The sequence below is a fragment of the Malaclemys terrapin genome, chromosome 16, assembly GCF_027887155.1.
Source record: "Malaclemys terrapin pileata isolate rMalTer1 chromosome 16, rMalTer1.hap1, whole genome shotgun sequence".
NCBI lineage: Eukaryota > Metazoa > Chordata > Testudines > Emydidae > Malaclemys > Malaclemys terrapin.
The window spans coordinates 16,321,644-16,344,289 of record NC_071520.1 but is presented as its reverse complement, the minus strand read 5'-3'; the positions used below and the strand labels follow the sequence as shown (position 1 = coordinate 16,344,289).

General features: G+C 53.6%; 1 protein-coding gene across 2 annotated transcripts in view; it reads right to left on the bottom strand.

Annotated features, from left to right (window-relative positions):
- Positions 1–22,646, bottom strand: part of SEPTIN5 (septin 5) — a 67,577-nt gene that overhangs the window by 11,494 nt on the left and 33,437 nt on the right. The window contains exons 1-7 of one of the 2 annotated variants that reach the window (XM_054006310.1): positions 13,674–13,893; positions 5,485–5,581; positions 4,480–4,566; positions 2,927–3,050; positions 2,318–2,452; positions 1,171–1,288; positions 22–123 (exon numbers count right to left, since the gene is read on the bottom strand). In XM_054006310.1, the coding sequence (XP_053862285.1) occupies positions 22–123; positions 1,171–1,288; positions 2,318–2,452; positions 2,927–3,050; positions 4,480–4,566; positions 5,485–5,581; positions 13,674–13,763 (753 nt within the window). In that variant the 5' untranslated portion in view covers positions 13,764–13,893. Of the gene's footprint in view, positions 1–21; positions 124–1,170; positions 1,289–2,317; positions 2,453–2,926; positions 3,051–4,479; positions 4,567–5,484; positions 5,582–13,673; positions 13,894–22,646 lie in introns of those variants that run through there. The other variant, XM_054006311.1, reaches the window with a different exon arrangement.

Below are 22,646 nucleotides of genomic sequence, written 5' to 3'. Positions count from 1 at the left end.
GAGGTCCAGAGCCTTCCTCACCTTCAGCTCCCGGTCTTGCTGTTTGAATTCCTCATCTTCATCAGAGTCGCAGTCTGGGAACTGGTAAACTTTAATCCCAAACTTGTCGATCTCTTCCCGGATCTGCTCCCCCGCAGGGTAAGGGCAAAATGAAAGACAGCACCAAAGAGCCCGTCAGCACGACCAGAGAGTGCACCCAACCGCCCTTGCTGCAGCCTCTCTGCTCTGGTTGCTGGCGAGGGAGGGGCCTCCCCGGGCTGGGAACACCAGTGGGGAAAGCACAGAGCATTGTGGACTCTCCTCCAACCCCTGCAGAGCACTCTCCGGGGAGCAGGCCCTCTCCTGAGATTGCCATGCTCCCGGGAAGGCCAAGGCAAGGAGGAGGAGAAGTGATGAAAGCAGGGAAGCCAACAAGGCCCTGTTGGGGCTGGCTCCTGAGTGGGGCATCTGGAGATGGGCAGAGAGGGGGGTTTTGGACCCATTTCCCCTATCACCAGTAGCTGCTGGGGGATTGGATAAATGACCCACCTAAACCTCTCTGCTAGTTTGTCGTTGTCTGTGTTGAATTCAAGGGCAGGGATGCCCCTGCCCAGTGACACATGGCAAGGAGCAAAGGAGAGGAACGGTCTTCTAAACAAGACCAGCTTAGCCCTGGGGACCTCGGCACATCTGTGCACGGGAGGGGGAATAAGGGGGGCACTGAAGCAGGTGACACCCACTGGCAGGAGCAGGAGCTATAGTTACAGCAGTTTGGCTCGTCTCCTGGCTGCTGGGCCCTGCGCTGGAGACACTAGAGGCCACAGAGCGTCACGCCGAGGCGAGCGGTGTCTCTGCAGCAGAAGCAGAGATCTCTGGTAGGCAGGGCACCAGGCAGGGTGGGGGACCCCAGCCACAGGTGGGGATGGAGCTGGATGGGTCCCCACAGGGGTTATTTTGCATAGGCCCCATGAAACATGGGGAGCAATGGGACAGGGCCATGGGTCAGGCCATTCCACTCCATCCCTGACACAAAGGGGGGTGCAGGGTCTGCTTGCTCCTGGCTGGCTGTCCCCACTGATCATCTCTCCAGTGGGAGGGGCTCTGTCGAGCAAGGCTCAGGCAGAACCCGGGAAGCCGTGCGGACCCCTGAGCCCTGCCAACATGTCACTGCCAGACAGCAGCATCTCTCACCCTCTCCTTTAGCTTCCGGATCTCACTGGGGATCAGGCAGTCGGCCTTGGCGATCAGGGGCACGATGTTCACCTTCTCGTGCAGAGCCTTCATGAACTCGACGTCCACCGGCCTCAGCCTGCAGTGGGGAGGGGAAAGTGGCAGGGGTTACCTCGCCCTCCTGCTTTTCCTCTGGAGAGGGCACTCCCATTCACCCACTGGGCCAGACGCCCTCTTAGCAGTGAGTGTGGGGGCTAGAGAAACTCAGCCACGGGGCCTGGGGCAATGGCGTTTCCAACGTTACAGGCCACAGGAAGAGTTCTCAGCGGGTGCATTTCGGGCATGGAGGGTGGCTTGAATGTACCCTTTCCAGCCTGGCTACTGTAACAGCTCAGCCTATCGAATCAGAAAGACACCAGACAGGTATATACTCCCCTACAGAATAAACCCTGCCTGGGGCCCCACCCTACCTTGCACAATATGAAGCTATCAGATCTAGCTCCCTCGGTTATCCTTAATGTACGCCAGGGAACAGGCTGGCACTAGGACTGGGAGGTGTAAAGGCAACTTAAAGCTCTCTCTGCCCCCACCCTGTCCTGCGCTGGGCACAGATCCACCAGACTGAAGATCAGGGGCTGCATGTTGGTTTTCTCCTTCTTGCTCCCCCAGGAGAGCAGCAGAGAGAAATGGGCTTTGGGCCTGCAGGGGATCAGTGCCTAGAGAACAGGCCTCGCTCTCAGCGCTGTGGAGCCAAGATCATGTGACCAGAGTGTGTCACGTCAATGAGTAAACTCCCAAGAAGGGGGTGGCAGAGGGCTAGACGGGGCAAGAGCAGATATCTCTCTGTTAGCACTTCTAACCCCAAATCCCACTCAGACTCATTACCTGCAATCCCCAACACTGCCACAAGGAGGCGACATTTAGGCATAAGCTCCGCCCACCAGCGTAAGGGGATGAATGGTTTAACAATGACACAGAACCTTCTGGGCAATGCTGCTAAGCCCCCATAGTGGAGAGGAGAGGAAAGCAAAAGAGGCAGGGGTTTAGGGATTTGCTCACATGACTCCTGCTAACACAAGCAGGAGCCCGTGTGCGAGATCCTCGCATGCACCATGCTGAGATGTTGCCCCAGGCAGGAAACTGGCTCCCAGCGAGCGCAGCACCTCACCCGTGTCCGAAGGGCGAGATGAAGTAGAGGCAGCAGTGCACTCGGTTGTCCTGGATGTTCTTCCGGTTCAGGCCGCTCTCATCGCGGAAATACTGTTCGAACTGCTGGTCGATGTAATCGGTGATGGGCTTCCAGCTGGGGGAGCATTGCAAACACACACCAAACCCTGCCTTTAACAGGAGACAGCCTCGGAGACATAGAGCACAGGAGGCACCAGCTCTCTGTCCCCTTCCCCAGCCTAAGTCCCTGTGTTGGGCGGTTCTAAGGGCTGAATTTGTCCATCTCTCTGTAACGCGAGAGCAGCATCCCCTTTCCCACCTTAGACCCCCTCCGCTCCCATCGCCCAGGAGGGAAGGAAATGGCAGCTGACAGAGCCTTAGAGTCAGGAGCGGCGCAAGTTCCCTAAAAGTGTGCGGGAGCCATCGGTGCCCTAACCATGGCCCCGCCCCTTTCCCCAGGCCCCACCCCGCCTCTTCCCCCCCTCCCAAGATCCTGCTCGCTCCTCTCCATCTCCTCCCCCCAGTTGCTTGCCCTTACAGCCAGTAAAAAGTGATGGGGCCCTGGACCCCTGCCCCCTTTGTTCCGGCGCCCCTGCCCAGCCCTCCTCACCACTCAGTGTTGTTAACAGCATCTCCAAAGCCCGGGGTGTCGACTATCGTCAGCTTCAGCTTGACGCCCTTCTCCTCGATGTCCACGGTGTGTTTCAGGATCTCCACCGTTTGGCTGATTCGCTCTTCAAACAGAAATAAGTGAACTGAAACCAGTGGTTAGCGCTGGGGGACCCCCTCCTCAGGCCGTGTCTGCACATGGACTGGTTCTCAGCATTAGGCCCACTCCCACAATACTACCCTGCACTGTCACAGGCAGAACTGCTAGGGGCAGGGGAGTGTTTCACTGAAAAATGTCCTTTTTGGGGCAAAAATGTGAGAAAATCAAAATAGCTGATTCTGAAATGGACAATGCAGTGCCTCATGGGAGTTGTAGTTTGGGTGCTTCGTGCTTTCATTCGCCTATAAAGGCCTGGTGCCCGGCTTGGGCAACATTTCCCATCATGCATCATGGGCTTGGTATGGGGAGCTGGTGCATCATGGGTAATCAAGTGCAGCCCGGGAGCCTGGCCCATAAAAGAAAACAGGCGCATGAGGCACCTGAACCAAAACTCCCATGAGGCACCATGGCAGCATTTCAGAATTGAAATATTTTGGTTTTCAGCTATTCACTTTTCCAGTGAATTTTCCTGCTCAAAGCAGACACTTTTGGAGGAAAATTTCATTTAATCCAAAATCCAATTTTCCATCCAAAACCAGCGTTAATGGAAAATTTTCACCCAGCTCTAAGCACAGAGCCTTTGTGCACATTTGCCTGGACTGCCCTGCTGGCTTCGCTGAAGTCCACATGACTACGAACAGGCCAGAAAGGAGAGTGGATCGGAGGAAATTTGAACCAGTGAGGAAGATCAGTATTATGCTCGCTTTACCCGAACACAGAGCTATTATGTGATTTGCCCAAGGCCACACAGTGAGCTAGTTGCATTGTCCTGACCCCTAGCCCCTGATCTAACTACCAGGAACGCCCCTCCCAATACTACGGGATGTTCCTAGAAACCTTTTCACATACACAGTCTATGTTGTTGTAGATGACATCATAGGAATTGCCACGCATCATCATATCATAGGCCAGCATCCTGCCACGGGCAGTGACCAGCACCTGATACTTTAGGAGAAACCCCCATATCGCACTAAACCAACTGATCTAAATGGCCAGCCTCTGACACAAATCCTCTAGGAAGGAGATCCTTGTTAATGAAAGAAGCAGGCCCCCTTATGTGCCAGGGACTAAGGCTGCATCCCTGCTTCTGCCCAACTGTCCAGGAAGGAGAACCCAAGCTAAAGATCTAAACAAACAGGCCACTTAGCATCTTTTCTTGGGAGAGAAAACTCTAGTGCTTGGAAATCCCAGGCCCAAACTTTTCTTGCTCTAATCCTAGTGGCTCTATGGACTAGAGGCTATATGGTTCGCTGGGGAGAAAGGAGTAGCTAAGCAGCAGTGACGAATGTGGGGCAGTTTGTGCTGTGGCTAATGCGAGGACTCAAAGTGCTGTATTTTAAAAGAGTCCCTGTGGAAACAACTGGCCTCACACCTCCCCCTTGTGCTGCACTTACCCTCTGCATTGAGAAGCTTCCTGTCTTTGTAAAGATCCGTCAGGAACAGGCTATTCACCAAGGTGGATTTCCCCAGGCCCGACTCTCCTAATGGACACAGTCAAAGAAAAGCAACACAACCCAGCACCTGGATTAGGAAGAAATCCTGGAGCAAGGCTTTCAATGCTGCCTCCCGAGCCAAGGCAAGCGAGAGACGACCCCTTCGGGGGCCGCACACTGGTGGGCACATCCCCAGCGAGATCCCTCTGACTCTGTATAAATGGGAGAGCCCAGCTCCTCCCTGTTCTCTACCTAGGCTCCTAGCCAGCCCTGTTTCTGCCACCTGCAGTCACGCCTTCGGCTGGTGGAGGGACAGGTACACTCAGCTCAGGGCGGCTAAAGGAGGAGCCGGAAGGGGGTGGGGCAGGGGAGGGCTGAGGAGTCAAAGAATGTTTGGCTGGGAGACTGGAAAGCAGAACCTGGGAAGGATCCCGCAGTTTCTGGGGAAGGGGCTGGTGGGCACAGGCATCCTCCCCACAGCCCCAGGACCTGATCAGGCAATAACCAGAGAGCCCCTGGCTGTGCTCCTGGGTTTCTTTAGTGGGTGTCTGGGGATTGGTTCTGATTAAACAGAGGGTGAAAGGAGACATTTGGGTTCAACGCAGAAGATGACACCCTGACCCACTGAAATCATTAGCAACACTCCCACGGGCGTCAGTGCCACTTGGGCTTCACCCAGTGGCTTGGCAGGCCTGACAACAGAATGGCTTCAGTACCTCCAGGACAGGACACCGGCTCAGAGCTTGACCCACCTCCCTGTTCTCGCTGAGCAGGTCCCCACTCCCCCAGCGGCTGCGGTGATTTCAGTGGGTGCTTGCGCCGTAAGGCTCTGCGCTGGGAGAGCGCCAGCTCCTTGGGACACAAAGGATGTTCTCCCAACGCTAGGCCCAGCAGCACTGAGCCTTATCCAGGCAGGCAGGCAGCAAGGCTCCCAGGGAACCCACTGGGGCGGCAGGGAAGTCTCACCGGCTACCATCAAGGTGAAGTCGAAGCCCTTCTTCACGGATTTCCGGTGCACCTGGTTCGGCAGGGTGGCGAATCCCACATACTGCTTCTCGTGGTCCTGAGGAAGGAGGAAGACAGGGACAGCTCATGGAGCCGCTGTGTGCACAGGGATCTGTTGTTCCCACTCTGACCCCGAACACCAAGCGGAGGAGGGAATCAACGGGGAGATCATTCCCCCCTCCCCTCCCGTAAAGCAGCCGGGACAGGGAGGGGGGAAGCGCATGGTCCAGCTTCACAGACTGCCCAACCGGCCAGGTGCTTGCTGGTCTACGTTGCACAGGGGAAGTGCAGGGAGCTGTGTTGCATGCCCCACCAGTGCTCACGGGCTGTTTGCCAGCCAACTGGGCCATTCTCACATGTCCATGGAAGGGCTGGGGCTCTGGCAGGCTCCCATCAGCATGTGGGAGAACTCCAGGGAGACAGCCTCCCCAAGAGCAGAGGCAGGCGTCCTGTCTTTCCATAAGCTTCCCAAGCCCTTCTCTTCCTGACCAGCACAACAACAGACAAACCTGCCAGCCCACAGCATAGATGCCAAGTGTGGGTTTTTCTCTGGGTCCCAGCAGCCCAGGCCGCAGGGCTGATATTTCTTTGTCTCTCCAAAGAAAGAGGAAACTTACATTTTTCAATGGACAAGCCTGTGTAATTAACACGGCCAGTGCTGCCAAGACTCTAGTGCTGTGTAACAACAAGAGAATGAGGAACTGGCCTTGGCTGGCTCTCTCGGGGTTTTATCTCTTGCATTCGGGCTGATTAGTGAGAAATTAGGAATATCTCAAGCTGCTTGTTTCAAAAGAGTCTCGTTTCAGGAGCCCGCAGAGTGAAATGGAGAAGTCAAAGTAGCAGAGAACATCTCTGGTGTTGCCCTGGTACAGGCTCTTTCATCCAAGGGATAATAAAGCGCTTTGGGCCTCCCCGTTCCTCTCCATCACTGCAGCTCAGCACAAACCCGTGTTGCTTGTTTGTTTTCAAGCACCTGACCTCTCCCATGCAGGAATACAAGCGTGCAGCACGCATCGGGCCTCTCTTATACGCATGCACGTCCCCCTTGTCAGAAAAGCACGCGCTGGACAATACCACAGGCAGTTCGTGCTGCATCTGTTAAGAGCTGCACACCAGAAGCCATTGGCAGTGCACAGCAAGAAGTTTTATTGGTCCTACAAAACCCAGAACCAATACTGCACGTTTGTGAGCACCTTACCTATTCACCAGCTAGTTACATTGATACAGACAGCTCTCTTACAGCATGTAACCTGTGCGATCATACTGCAAGCATGGGGCCCACCCTGCATGCACGCAACACCCTGCATGCACGCAACACACTCACCGCACAAAAGTACACTGCTGTACGCTACATACGCACACAGTGTGGTGCTCATACTGCAGCCAGGCATACTTCATAAATGCATGCTGGAACAAATGGTTCAAATGCTGCATGCATGAAGGAAACACACACTACTTGCAAAACAGTACTGCACGTGACATGCTGCGAGCATGAGACACATACAGACACACGCTGCATGCCTGGAACATTCAGGCTGCACAAACACGGTCCCAGGGCAGATTAAACTAAAGTTTGTGGGATCTCTACAAGTGAGGCAGGCAGTTCTCCTTTAGCAGGGGCGGATTCATTTCCAGGGCTACCACAGCACACATGGGCCGAGAGGTAACTCAAGCGCTCCCATCCCCAGCGGAGGTGTTAATGCTGGCTTCAAGATGTGACAGACGGAGACAGCTTTCTGGGGTCTGGAGGAAGAGCCAGTTTGGGTACCTGTCATGTCACAAATACTAGCTCAGCTCAGCAAAAGCCCATGAATACAGTATTCATAGCTCATGTATCTTGGGAGGAACTGTTGGCTGCACACCACAGTTGCTACACAGAGGAGTCATTCTCTTAGCCAAGTCTGCTCCACCATCATTCCCGGTTCCCTAAAGCCCAGCTGCAAAATCTGCCCCACGCACACCCTGGGCTCCACTGCTCGCTTCAACGCTGCATGCACATTCCTGTCCCCCCCAACCCCTAGAGAGCGGGGCAGGCAAGTGAGGCAGGTGAGCAAGGACCCTGGCAAACATGCTCCCATCTTACATACTGTCCAAATCTGAACCACATGACAATTCATCAACCATCCGGACTGGATGCATCCCAAATTCTGCGTTTCAAACCCGCTGCGGCTGGCTTAAAAACAAACCCACCACTGGGATTCATGCCACTCAGACAGACCAGCACAGCTCCAACCCAGCACCGGCACCAACGCTTCCATCCATGGCTTTGGACACTGCTCCCTTCCTGGTTGCCTGCTGCCTGGAAAGTTAGGCCAGTTCACCCCAGCTGAGGATGTGTCCTGGTCCTCATCTTCTCTCTTCTTTGGCCCCAACTGCGCAGTGCCTGGGGAAGCTGCTTGCACCAAAGCAAATATCTGGGGCAACCCCCCCCCCCAAATCGTGTGCATTGTGCCACTGGGGCGAGTCTCCCAAAGGGGTTGCCAGACCCGTGACATTTTTATCACTCTAACCCTGACAAGTGGAGTGGCCAGAGGCTCCAATCCCAGTCTCCTGGGCTTGACCCTACACTACATTTCAGCATTGATCCCCACTGCTTCCTTCCCGTCCCTTAATTAAGACAGACGCCGGGGGGAGGCGGGCAATGAACACATGAAATCACAGAGCAAAGTCAGAAGTGGGATTAGAACCGGCACCCCCAGTGTTCCTCCCAGGCAAGCGTTTAGCTGACTCTGACTGAGCTAAAAGGTTTTGACGTCCCAAACCGCAGGCCCAGGAAGCAGCAGCAGCGAAGGAGGAAACTCTCTTGATAGAAAGTGACAGATGCTCCAGGTCTGTCACTGGGTTCCACTGACTGGGAAGGAGGGCACGGATCTGAGACTTGCTGGGCAATGTCAGGCTTCATTACTACGAGGGGAATTTTAACCTCTCCATGCACCGAACTCCCCTGGATCTTGCCGGGAGAGCTGCCTGGGAAACACGCCTCAGTTACGCCCCGGAGTGCTTTGCAAAGGGCAGATGAGAAGCGTGCTAAGAAGGGTAAGAAAAGGTCAGTGTCCGTTTGCAAGAGGGAACGGGAAGACTTAGTAAAAGGGATCCCCTCTATTCGATGGGTGTTATGTGCCAGAGCAATTCTGCTTTCTGGCTGCTTGGCGTGCAATCAAAAATATAACTGTCAATACCACAGGAGGCCCTGTGGTAAATCAATATTGACTTAAACATGCAGCACCCTTTGCTAGTCCCTTTTCACACAAAGACGCTTTGAGTTTGGTGCAGGAGGGAGATGTGGGTCATTCTGAATGGGCTTTGGAAGCAGTTAATCACCAGCTCCTATCTTGGGGGACCTTAGGAACAGGAACGGTGCAGTAATAACTCCTGTCCCATATAGTTTATTCTTTAAAAAAATCCACCGGATGTGGTAACTCCGCCTCTGACAATGGAGAGATTGGCCAAACCACGCCCTGGCGTCACTCTGCTAATGTCAATGAAATCAAAACTGGGTGAGTTTGGTCCACTGCATTTCTGGTAGCTACTCAGGCCAAGCTGGAGAACTTAGACCTATTGTAACGCTGGTTACTTCCTTATATCTACACCTCACAGGAGACTGGCTGCTCCATTTCATATGGACAGATCCTATTGGGCCCAGGCCGCTGCCTTTAATCAATAGCTAGCCTCATTCGCCTGACACAATGCCCTCCCTTCCGCGTTTTTCATTTCATCCCTAGTCCGGGGCCAGGGTGAGAGCGAGGGCAGGAGCTCCCCTCCCCCCAGCTGGTGCTGCTTGATGGATAAGGGGAGCTCCAAAGCTGATGTGGCGAGAGCTCCCCTGCCAGTTGCATTGTATTTTAACCCTGGTCTAGAATGGCTAATGTAAAGGCCGCTCAGGCTCCGGGAAGGGGAGCCTCTCCCATTGCTCCCCAGCGACTCCTCTGACCAATTCAGGGATCGACTTGCCGAAGGGAATCCCAGCTGGCCCTCTTGCACTGGGAGGCTGGCTGAGTGTACATGCTCCGGAGGGTGTGTGCGGGGAGGTGGGGTGCAGAAGCAGTTTCCCCCAGAGGAAAAATGGGGGGGGGGGAAGATCTCATTGCTCTAATGGGGCTTCCTCCCTTCCCTTAGGGTGACCAGATGTCCCAATTTTATAGGGACAGTCCCGATTTTGGGGTCTTTTGCTTATATAGGCTCCTATTACCCCCCCACCCTCTGTCCCGATTTTTCACATTTGCTGTCTGGTCACCTTCCCTTGAGGAACACACCTTGGACTTTTAAATACTTTAATCTATTTAGGGTTTTCATATTAATGTAGCTCGCCTACCCCGCCCCACTGTGGTCCCAGACACGACGACCTGGAAGAGAAGTTCAGAGCGAACAAGGCCAGGTCGAAGCGGTCGATCACGGGACACATATCACGGCTCAGCGTCTGCCCAGAGACATATGTGCACGTTTCCCACCCACTTCAGTGAGGGCTGCGCATGCATGTCTGAGGGCAGAATTTAGCCCGCCCACAATCTCTATCTCAGCATGGACGGACTAGCTGCCCACGGGCCCATCAGATGCTGTGTTACAGGTCAGATTCCTGCTGGGTGGTAATACCACAGCCTCCTGTGGAGCCCTGGGCTCAATGGAGGGCAAATACGGCTTCTAAGTCACTACCTTAGCCCTACATCCGCACGGCAGAGAGGGGACAATGTACTCAATCAAGAAAGCCCACAAGGCCTAGAGATGGGCAGTGCCCTGGGCATACGATAAATCCAACATGTTTATTAGGTTTGATGATTTGTTTGTGCCTTTTTCGCTCACACTGATGCTGCACTAATAGACGTATTCCTTAATACCCAACACTGAGGCTCTCGGGTCAGCCGCCTGGGAAGAGCAGCGGACACAGTGTCGGGGGAATGGTGGGCTCCATGATATCTGAGCACGGCCGGTGGAGGAGAGCAGGTGTCTTTCCCACCTGCGGATCGGGAGTAGAGGTAAAATCCCGCTGTCCAGCCGGCTGGGGGCTTGGACCTCGAGGACGGGTAACACTGCAAATGCTCCCTCTCCCCCCGCAGAGTCCCATTGGCCAAGCCTCACCTAACACAGCCCACGATATCCAGATGTCTAAAGAAGCCCCACTGGCCCCAAGTAAAACAGCAGCAGCAGCAGGAAGCCAGCCTTGCACAGAGACAGGTCAGTCACATCCTTCCAGGCAGAGCCCTGCTGCCTCCTTTGCGTCCATGTCCTTTAGGGTCAGCCTCACACCCGCACGAAGGCCTCGGGATGTCACGCAACCCTGGAGGAGTGACCCTGGCACTTGGAGGAGAGGAAGGTGATCAGGAACAGTCAACGTGGATTCACCAAGGGCAAGTCATGCCTGACCAACTTGATTGCCTTCTGTGATGAGATAACTGGCTCTGTGGATATGGGGAAGCGGTGGATATATCTTGACCTTAGCAAAGCTTTTGATATGGTCTCCCACAGTATTCTTGCCAGCAAGTTAAAAAAGTATGGATTGGATGAATGGACTATATAGGGTAGAAAGCTGGCTAGATCGTTGGGCAAAATGAGTACTGATCAATGGCTCGATGGCTAGTTGGCAGCCAGTATCAAGCGGAGTGCCCCAGGGGTCGGTCCTGGGGCCGGTTTTGTTCAACATCTTCATTAATGATCTGGATGATGGGATGGACTGCACCCTCAGCAAGTTCGCAGACGACACTAAGATGGGGGGAGAGGTAGATACAGGGTCCAGAGTGACCTAGACAAATTGGAGGATTGAGCCAAAAGAAATCTGATGAGGTTAAACAAGGACAAGTGCAGAGTCCTGCACTTAGGATGGAAGAATCCCATGCACTGCTACAGACTGGGGACCAACTGGCTAAGCGGCAGTTCTGCAGAGAAGGACCCGGGGATTACAGTGGATGAGAAACTGGATATGAGTCAACAGTGTGCCCTTGTTGCCAAGAAAGCCAATGGCATATTGGGCTGCATTAGTAGGAGCATTGCCAGCAGACTGAGGGAAGTGATCATTCCCCTCTATTCAGCACTGGTGAGGCCACACCTGGAGTACTGCGTCCAGTTTTGGTGCCCCCACTACAGAAGGGATGTGGACAAATTACAGAGAGTCCAGCAGAGGGCAACTAAAATGATCAGGGGGCTGGGGCACAAGACTTACGAGGAGAGGCTGACGGAACTGGGCTTATTTAGTCTGCAGAAGAGAAGTGAGGGGGGATTTGATAGCAGCCTTCAACTACCTGAAGGGGGGTTCCAAAGAGGATGGAGCTAGGCTGTTCTCAGTGGTGGCAGATGATAAAACAAGGAGCAATGATCTCAAGTTGCAGTGGGGGAGGTTTAGGTTGGATATTAGGAAAAACTATTTCACTAGGAGGGTGGTGAACAGGGCCGGCTCCAGGGTTTTGGCCGCCCCAAGCAGCCAAAACAAAAAAAAAAAAAAAAAAAAGCCGCAGCCGCGATCACGATCACGATCTGCGGCGGCAATTCGGCGGGAGGTCCTTCACTCCGAGCTGGAGTGAGGGACCGTCCGCCGAATTGCCGCCGAATACCTGGACCTGCCGCCCCTCTCCCAAGCGGCCACCCCAAGCACCTGCTTGAGAAGCTGGTGCCTGGAGCCGGCCCTGGTGGTGAAGCACTGTAATGCGTTACCTAGGGAGGTGGTGGAATCTCCATCCTTAGAGGTTTTTAAGGCCCGGCTTGACAAAGCCCTGGCTGGGATGATTTAGTTGGGGTTGGTCCTGCTTTGAGCAGGGGATTGGACTAGATGACCTCCTGAGGTCTCTTCCAACCCTAATCTTCTATGATTCTATGCCCCACAGGCAACGGCTGAAGCCAGCCAGAGTGGAAGCAGAGGCATCACCGACCTTCAGGGCCCTGTTTATAAACCAAAGTGCTTACAGCAAAGCAAACGGGTCTAATCTCTAGTTCGGGACATGCTGCCCGGTTCGCCGAAGGTCACGACGATACATTGTATCTTGGGGAGATCCCAGCATTAGCATACTCCGCAGTCAGCCCTATCGAGTGCTGACGGTGCACAAGGGGTACAGACGGTAACAGCAGCCTGCAGGCTGAGATCTATCCAGTTCACACCCTACCCTTCTGTTAGGAGTGCTGGAACTTGGGTGTCTGGTAAAGGGAAGAAATCCCTCGTACTGTTGTGGCACTTGGCCAGGGGCCGTCTACGTATGTACGCTGGAATTTAAGGTGTGTGGCACAATGGTGCTGCGTGAGCAGTTTGAAATGCGCACACACTGGCTTCTCCCCGTCTCCTTACAACCGACCCCCCTACACTGGCAGACCTGCGTTTCACACAACGGGATCACTAACCCAGTGATTACCCTCGGGATCAATTTGACCCAGTGGGTTTAGTTAGACCTAGTGACTAGTTAAAGGCCGTACGATGGTGAAAATCAGCCAGATGCCAGACGGCAGGAAATGATCCATCCCAAGCCAGGATGTTGACAGCTCCCCTGCCTGCACCCCGGCTCGCAGCAGATGCTGCCCTGTACACATTGTCCTGGCCTCTGAGTGGTGCCGAGAGTGCTCCAACCAGGTTGGTCAGTGCCCCTCCCGATGGCCAGATAAACACAGCGCTCCGTACAGGGGATATGTGACACCACGTCTCTGCCAGGGCAGCGAGCGTACAGCGACGGACCTGTACTCCCCTTCCCTTTTCAGAAACTGGAGCAGACAAGAGGCAAAAGCAACTGCCTGGATCAAAAACCGCAGCTCCCAGGGCCTGCTCCCCTCACACCCCCTTCCCAGGCCAGACCTAGTAGCACCGTGTGTGGGTGAACTCGAGACACGGTCACCAGCCCGGAACAACAGCAAGAAAAAAAGCTGGTTGGTGAAATGCAACGTTAACATGGTAACACAAACCAGGCAGTATGTACACGTACACACCCACCCCTCCCCCTTCCTCCTCAGATGGGCAGTCACTGCAGGAAACAACACACAACACTACTCTGCCATGTGTCTCCCAGCTGTCCGACACCTCGCTGCAGCCCCTCACATCCAACCCAGTCCTGCTGTCTGCTTCCTGACTCTTCCCCTTCCCAGCGTCTTTCCGCTCCCCTGCCCTCAGAGTTCCCTTCCACAGTTAAACCCTTCTCCTCGGGCAGCATTCCCCCACCACACACTGCTATAAATACACCCTGTACCTTCAGCTTGACCGGGTGGCTTCTCTGGGCCTGCGTCCGGGGAGAAAGCAGCCGCTCCGCTAACAGCTCCTGAATAATGATTGAATCCATAACCCCGGCAGGCGAGTCTGAGAGCCGCCGTGGGCCAAAGAAACGCAACAACAACAACAATCACCACCACCCATGTGTTCACTCCCAGCCTTGAACAAATCCATAAGGCAGCCACCCCCCGCCTGCGCGCACACACACACACAGACACACACACACGCACGCACAGCCCAGCCCCTCTGCAAGGGAGAGAGCTCCCATGACAGCCAGCGGGTTGGAATTTCCTGTGCTGCTGCGGCTGCCTGGCCTGCAGATGGGGCGTGCGAACAAGAATAGGACCAAAGTGACAGCAACGGGGGGGGGGGGGGGGGGGGGGGGCAGAGAGCACTCACAATAGCCCAGGCCAGTTTCGTTCACACGAGGACGGCCCCGCAGGGCACTTTAAGCAAACACAGCCCCAGCCCGGAAGCCAAAACCAGTTTCTCAATTGGACTCTTCATTTGGTGTCTTGCTTAGATACGCTGACTGATGGAGCTGAGCAAAGGTGAAACGTGCCCTGCGCACCCCCGACAAGAGGCAATCCTGTGTCTGAAGGTTTAAAGGGTCCACAATGCTTCCAGGAGAGGTGGGTTCAGACCACACCTCAGAGCCAAACTGCTCCGGATTTGCCCATCTGCAGTCACTAGCACGGTTTTGTTTGACCTTTAGTTACCGACCCACCTCTATTGGGCAAGTGACCTTTGCTGGACCCTAGGGAGGTCACTTAAGTTTGGATGGAGGTACAAAAAAGTGGGGGAGGGGAGGGACAGGAAACAGTATTGCCAAGCCCAATCATTCAAAAATCATGTGTTAGTCCCCTCCCCCAACATCAGGAGATTAGCTTAAAAAATTAAGAAATTGGCTTATCAACAATGCAGGATTTTTGCTTGTTTTTTTTTAAAATAATCTATACGGAGGTTGTTTTTATTTATGGTCTGGGTTGGAAACCTTCAGAGGGCACTCGGGCCATGTTTTCAGGCTCTTCTCTGCCACCACAAGGGGTAGAAACTTACTTTAAAAAAAAGAATGCTGAGATTCCTCTCCAGGAGCTGGGGCTTTCAGAAATACATCAACTATCTCGAGAGTTGTGATACAATTGCAAGAGATGCCAAGACTAGTGGTGCGGGGCAAACCTCCTCCTTGCTGTACCCCGCTCAACGCCATGGCCTGGGAGTGTGTTCCAGGATGGGCCCACAGAAGAAAATTCCTTGTCACAGTCCCCTCCTCCCAGGTCACCCCGTTACACTCCAATTCTCGTGCTGGGGATCATTGATGGGGAAGGCTCCCGCTGAGTATTCCCAGTGTTCCGCACTGGGGACTGCATGTTACAAGTCCCCCTCGATGCCAATACACAGAGGATACGAGTGGCTCCAAGGCCTTGACTCTTTAGCTCAAGCTGGTTTCAGCTCATGCTTTTAGCTGTGGAGGTCCCCCCAGTTCAAACCCCAGCGTGTCAGCCCAGAGGGCAACTGTCACATAAGCACTTGCAATCCGGGGCCCCACCCGTGTGCTCCGTACACTGCTATTAGCAGGAGCCCTGGTTGCTGTAAATTCTACTGAGCTGTCTCTCTGAGGATCCTCCACAGAGCAGCCAATGGCTTGACGCCTAAGGGGTTAATATCAAAGCAGGGAGGAGTTGGAGAACATGCTCTCAGAGGCCTCATCTGATACAGAAACACAGGCAGAGGAGGAAGCAAGAGGAATCAGGCTAGACACCCTGCAAGCCCTGGGAAAGCGAATGCAAGTCCTACCAACCTGACCCAGACGGATGAACCTGGAAAAGGAGGAAAAAAATGTGTCTAGGCAACATTGGTCTGAAACAGCCCCAAAATGTCATGCCCGGTTTCCCATCCTTCCCTCTGATGGAGCCTTATTCCTAGAGATGCATCAAAACAACGAGTGCCCAGGTGGCCTACAGCTGGCTCAAACAAACCATCTACTGGGTGGTGGGTGGATGGATGCTGCTTACATCTCATCCTCACCCAGGCCTGATTCTTGGAGGACCCATTTCCCAGACAGTTCCCTATTGGCTGGCAGTGCTCCTGGCCACTGTATAAAGTGCTCCAAGCCCCTCAGATAGACAGGGCTTTACAGGTGCAATGCCTTGCTGTGTTCACAGGTCGCCACTAGTCACTCGGTATGAAAAATACTCAATAAATGCAGAGAGTTGCAAAGTGAGCCAAGGCAGGATTGTTAAGGAGCACCAGGATTGGTTCCCAACACAGGGGAATGATGTTACATATACGTACAATGCCTCCTTCAACTGCAGCCCCACCTCTGAGGCCTCTTGTGGGGGGCAGGAGGGAATCAGGGGGGCTGGCTGGATTTGCAATCTGGTGAACCGCAGCCCCTCTAACCGTTGAGCTGTGACAGCCCCCGTCTGTGACGCGGACGCTCCCACCGCACACGACAGGCCCCTAATAACGACCGCTGCATTCAAACTAACCACAGTGGAATCTGCCACAGATGCGTATGTTACAGCCCCTGAAGTTCGGAGCAAGGGCTGAGAGTCCAGGGCTTCATCTCAGCCTGAGCCCGCACACTGGTGCTAAAAAAGGCCCCACTGTGCTTCACTTGTTTGTTCTTCAGGGAGGGAAAAGGGAGTTTACCCAGATGCGAGTCAAGGCTGAGTTTGGATTTTTGACCCTTCGCTGCCGCTGGAGACCAGGCTCTGAGTGTTATTTAAAGACACAGGGGGAGGATTCGGTCAGTTCCAAGTTCCCTAACTTTTGCTTCTTATTCCTTTTTCCAGCGTGGGTCATTCTCTTTCCAATCAAATGCCTCAGTGCTGTTGTTTTAAAAAACTCTCCCCCTGCTAGTGCTATCCTAATGAGCCAGCAAGGTGGATGGGTGTAGGAGGGCAGGAGATTTCAGCCTCCAGCTGCCGGGGAGAACGGGTTATCAGCTCTGCTCCCCGCTCAGCTCCATCGCTCCAGAGTGTCATTTCTGATCTCTCCTCTGGAATATTTGGCAGTAACTTGCCATAGCTGAAGTGCGTGAGCAGAGGCATTAAGGAGTCGTCGTTGAAGGTCATCTGATCTTGCTCTCCCCCATGTTCCCGTCCCTGAAGCTGCAACCCGATTACACAGCCCGTGCCAGTCTCTCTCTCTCAGTCCTAACTGGCATTCCAGCCCCTCCCCTGCGGAAACAGCTTCAGCTGGCTCTCCTGGGCTCAAGGAATACTACCTAGCACATGCATGGCGCTTCCCACCCCTGGATCTCAAAGCACAAAAGTGAACATCCTTATTCCCATTTCACAGATTGGGCAACTGAGGCACAGAGCAGGGAAGCGACTGGCCCATGGGCACAGCAGGGCTTCAGCCGATGGAACCGCCCCTTCCCCAGAGAAGAAACTGAATTCATTGGATCTTTATTGTTGCGATAGGGAGAGACGGAGGGATGGACAATAGAGGGAGGCAGAGGATGCAGAAGCACAGCAAACCCGTCGTTAAGGGAGTTACAAAGAGACATTATGGTTGTTCCAAAGGGGGAGGGGAGGAGAGCTGGGAAACATTCCCAGAGCAGGAAAACTCCCTCCGTACAGCAGCTGTCATCACACGTGAGTAACCCTCCCCTGAGCCTCCCTGCCAAAAGCTTGTGCCAATTCCAGCCGCTGTGTTTTGCTCCCTACCAGTGCTGAGCTCTGGCAGCCAAACATCAAGGCCTGATCCTGAGATGTGTTAAACCACCGCAACTGCTGTGTGGTGCTGTGGGGGTTCAGCCCCTCTCAGAATCAGGCCCACCGATTGTAATTCACTCACATGGTACCGTCGCTAATCAGAAGGCTGGAGCTCTCTCCTGAAGGCAAGATTTCTCCCCGCACCCACCACAGCTAGAGCCTGGCGCTCGTTCGCGGGTGAAGAGTGAGAACATTCCCACAGCTTTCTGCACAAAAAACCTGTATGCTGAGCCGCCGAGGCAACGGCCCGGGACACAGGAGGAGCCGTTGCCTCAGCGTGTTCCCTCTAACCCAGGGGTTTCTCCAACTCTTCCGTTCTGTCAACCACTTTGTAAGCAAATCGTCCCCTCTTGGACCACTCGCCCGTCCCTGCTTGGCAGACCATGGTCTGAAGAACCCCTCCCCCCTCCCCCCTCCCCCCATAGACCACCAACCAGGAGTGCCTGTCTTAGCAGGAACTGGTGTGGCAGGCATAGATTGGTGCAGCAGAATCATGAATGTGATTGGAGCATTTTTCCTAGCTGGGAAGCAACACTGGTGGGTTGCAACTAAGCCACTTTGCTGCCAGTAAGCCCAAGGAGGAGTGCTGACAAAAACAAGGAGCTACTGCATCATGAAAGGGCATTAAATTGCACCCAGCATTATCTGGAACAGCGTCCAGAGTGGAATCCCAGCTAGGAGGACGCGCCTTGGAATGCAAAGGAGAACAGAGGAAAAGGGAAACGCAGAGGGGCAGGTTTTGGCTACAATGTGCCTCTTAAAGCTGCAGGGTTTGAGCAACAGTATTGAAAAATGCTGTAGGGAGAGTGGCTACTGGTCACAAACCCAGCCCCTTTCTGCAGTTTTAAGGGACGTCATCCTGGCTCCTGAACTGGCACAGCCACCAAACCAGAAATTACGGGGCAAAGAAACAGGCATGTTTTGTGCTTTTCAAACACGCCCGTCTACAGACCCACCCGTTAGCCCGAGATGGTCGTTGAGCTGGGTTCAGCCACACTGCCTGGAATTCCCAGGGGTCCAGGTGGAAACTCGCAGAGGCCCATCAAAGCCCAGCCTTACCCTGCTGGTGCCCTTCTAAACCCCTCACTCGGTCACCGTGGTAAAGCTCACCCGGCCCCACAAATCAGAAGTCAGATGCATGACGACTCTGACAAGGGGAGGAACACCACATTCGATCTCAGCTCTCTGGGGTCAGTAGCCTTTAGACAGAAGCTCAGCAGGGACATAGGGTCATTTCAGGATCCAGGGCCCTCTTTTCTTCCAACAGCTCCTGGACTTGGTCTCTCTCCCCCCGTCCTCTCACCTGGCCGGTGCCTCTCCACTTCTTGATCTCTCGCTCCGATTTAACCATCATTGGGATTGAGCTGGACGATGGTACAGCCTAGAACTGAACTTGACAGACGCTGTACAAACCCAGAGGGAGAGGCAAAGACCAGGAAGGGAAGGGACTGGGCCAAGGTCAGGCCAGCGGTAAAGCTGGGCCTAGACCCCAGGACTCCCTGGGCTGGGACTGGCTCTACCCACTGGGCCACGCAGCCTCTTGCCAAATGTTCTCGGAACAGAATGTGACATTACACTGCGTGGTATGAACTCCGGTACCAAGCGGATTCCAACTCATGTGTCAGTTATTCTTGTAATATAGCCCTTTGCCCTGGTCACAGAAACTTGCAGCAGCATCGCCTGGCACAGTCTGGTCTTCCTGAACTCCGGTTCTCTTCCACGGGTGTACCCACTAATAAAGGAATAACATCAAGCCTGTCTTGTTTAGATTGCAAGCTGCTTGGGGCAGGGCGTATAAGGTGCTGGGTAATTGGTAATACACCTCTACCTCGATATAACGCTGCCAAAAAATCTTAACGCGTTATAGGTGAAACCGCGTTATCTCAAGCTTGCTTTGATCTGCCAGACTGTGCAGACCCGCTCCCCCGGAGCGCTGCTTTACCGCGTTCTATCCGAATTCGTGTGGCATGGGGTCGCGTTATAACGAGGTAGAGGTGTATATTGTTTTCTCCTTATTAGGATAAATGCCAGGCTGCAGAGCGAACGCTGGACTACCGTAGGGGAGACAAAGCATTGAAAGAATTTGTTTAAGGTATAAACACAAAGAATGATGGGTAAAATCCCCCCCTGGGCAGCAGGCCAGAGTACAAGGGCCTTGCACTATGTAAACCCCCTAAATAGGTTGTAAGTGGCATATACGTCTAGTGAGGGCTCCCTGGACAGAGGTGAATTTCCTCCTCTATGCACTTTGCAAGCAGATATGGGACAAAGAGGAGACTCCGATTTGGCTGTACTGACCACAACGAGGTCCCTTTAATTAAAAACAGACATGGGCTATGCCGTCACACAGCCGCCCAACCTAAAATTATACCCTGGAGAGAAGGGAATGCACAGCTTTGGCTTGGGGTAGCTGGCAAAACTGAAGACCACAGCTCAGACAAGCAGAACACGAGTGCTCCAGTGAACAGCAAGGCGTTAACAGGACAAATGGGGAAAGGAAACTGCAGCAGAATGAACGAAGACAAAATTACATAGTTTAGCACACAAGTCGTGGGACAGATTCTGTCCTTGGCTAAGACTGCACAATCCAGGCCTGGTTTCAACTGCCATGGGAAGAACCCAGCGCATCTCCCCCACTGCACACCAAAGCATGGAGCAGAGGCAAAACCTTCTCCATCATGGTCAGTGTAGGGCAGAGGGTCCTCTCTCCAGGGTCGACAACTGAGCACAACTTACGGATCCCTGTAAAAGCCCCTTTGGGCGTGAGCCTGATATTCTCAAAGTCTCGACTCACAGCCAAACCAAAGTAATTTGTGATGTCAGCCGAGCTCGCTGGTGCCACAAGATGGAGAGAGAACCAAACAGCACAGCTTTCTTCAGCACACAGGAGCAACTCTTCTGAAGGCAAGTGTCACCCTGTGCCAACTCCTTGTAGTAGGCCTCTTGCCTGAGCCTTAGCTAATGAGATCAAGCCTCCCTGATCTGCCTAGTGGAAACATAGATGGGCTGCCAGCGCTGTCACTGTCTGGATGCCGTTCTGAAGGCAGTAAAACATGGGCATTCAGCTCTGATCACAGGCCTCTCGTCAGCAATGGACGAGCAACACCAAGAATGTTGTTTGTAAGAGCCCATAATGCTCGGCTGGCTGCAGGGCTGAGCAGCTCAGACCACTCGCTTTGCTGCCAACACCACCATCCAAGCATCAAGGGAGCTGAAGCCAGAGCACTTGGTATCTGCACTCTCACCCCACTTTGACCAGAGTGCCAAGTGGAAAGAGAAGCTAAGGGAATAGCTAGTGAGACAGGCTCACAGCAGGCTTTGAAGTGGGTGGAGGCTTCACTTCCATATTTGGTGAGATGGGAGAGGTGGACTCAAACCATGTTCTCAAGCAGGGAGAACAGTCAAAAGCTTCATGTCCAGTGTGCAGAAAGGCACTGGTCAGAGCAGAACATTGGAAGAACCTTGCAGCTCAGCAGAATGGCTTCTTTACTCTTGTTCGCAGGATGTACCTGGATATAATTAATGCTGCAGAATAAGGATCCTTCACGCGTTGCTAGAGGATACTTAGTGTGCCGTTGATAGGAAGGACTCAGCATTAGATGCAGACGACAAAACAGAGGAATTCTGGCACCTCAAGAACAAGAGAGCCAAGCAATACAATAGCTCCATCCCACTGGTTGCACCAGCTGGTTCCCTCTTCCTTACAATCCCCAGGGAGGCTTGCTTGAGGCACATCACGCAGAGTGCAACTTCATAAGAGCACAGAAAGCTGCACATCACCTAGTGCATTTCTGGGGACCAGAAATAAGGAGCAGCTCTGAAAGCGGCAGCCTCGTTTACCCCTCAGGTAAAGAAGGTAAATGCTGCGCCCTGTCTAGGCTACTCGGGGCGTAATCACGATGAAATCCTTGGCAAAGGCAACTCAACCTCGTGTATCACATGGAAGCCAAGCGGGGAGGTTGTTTTGCTCTGGTTGGCACAAGTCTCGCCTCAGCCGGGGCACTGACTGCACTCGGTTTTGGGCACCACGCTCTGAGAAGGGCGTAGACAAACCGGAGAGAGACCAGAAGGGACCAACCCAAAGGATGACAGGTTCAGAAGGCGAATATAAGGGAAGTGGGACTGGTGAGCCTACAGCAAAAGGAGGAGATTATCACTGTCCACAAAGAAGCAAAGGCACGTTACCAGGAAGAGCAGGTCTAGTTATTCAGCATCAATAAGGGCAGAATAAAGTAACAAGCTCGAAGTTGAGCAGAATAAAACGTTTCTCACTAGAAGAATTTGGGCAATGGAACAAGCTGCCAGCAGAGACTGAGGAAGCCCCATCTTTGCAGATTTTCAACGGCACCTTCCCATCAGGCAACCAGTTAGTAACCAGCATGCCTGGGTTCTTTTACCCTTTCTCCCTCCTGGATCCCTTCATCCAAGCACCCCTCCCGCCCTTCCTCTCGCTCAGGGCTGCTGGAAGCTCCTCTCTAGCCTTGTTTGGAGGGGCTGAGTTCTGCACACCTGTAAACCTCCTGAGTACTGCAAAGTCGGGACAGTGCTGTACAAGCCTCAGTGGAGACCGTGGGAAGCAGAAGGCCAACGCTCAGCCTGCTGCGCTGAAAACATGCCCTGGGGTGAGCAATAGGCAAAGAGGAGGGATGTCGTGTGGCTAAAGCCCTGGACTGGAGGCATGTCTACACTGCGATGAACGGTGTAGCTGCAGCACATATAAACGTACCCGAGGGAGCTCTAGTCTAGCAAGCTTGAACAGCAGCAGCAGTGAAGCGGCAGCAGTCCAAGCCCACCCAGCACTCTGGGTATGTAACTGGAGCAGCAGCCCGTCCTGCCACAGCTACTGTTATTCGATCTAGTGCTTCCAAAGTTAGCTGGGGTCTGTCTACACGTGCTGCAGTCACACGTCTGCCTACAGTGCAGACATAGCCGTAGGTTCAGGAGCTCAGCCATAGACTCCCCTGTATGCCTCAGTTTTCTCTGTGAAACTGGATGCTAATATAGCCTCTCTCTCACCCTTGTCTGTCTTATACCTGCAATCTCTTTGGGGCAGACTCTCTCTCACTAGAGGGACAGCCCTGAGCACAATTGGGACGGCTGAGAATGATCATAATATAAACCTAGTCAGGAACTGTGCAGCTGCGTGGCCCCAGAGGGGAGAAATCAACCCAAGAATCTGAATAAGATGTAAATTCACAGTTCCCAGCACCACCAGCTCTTGCTTGCTT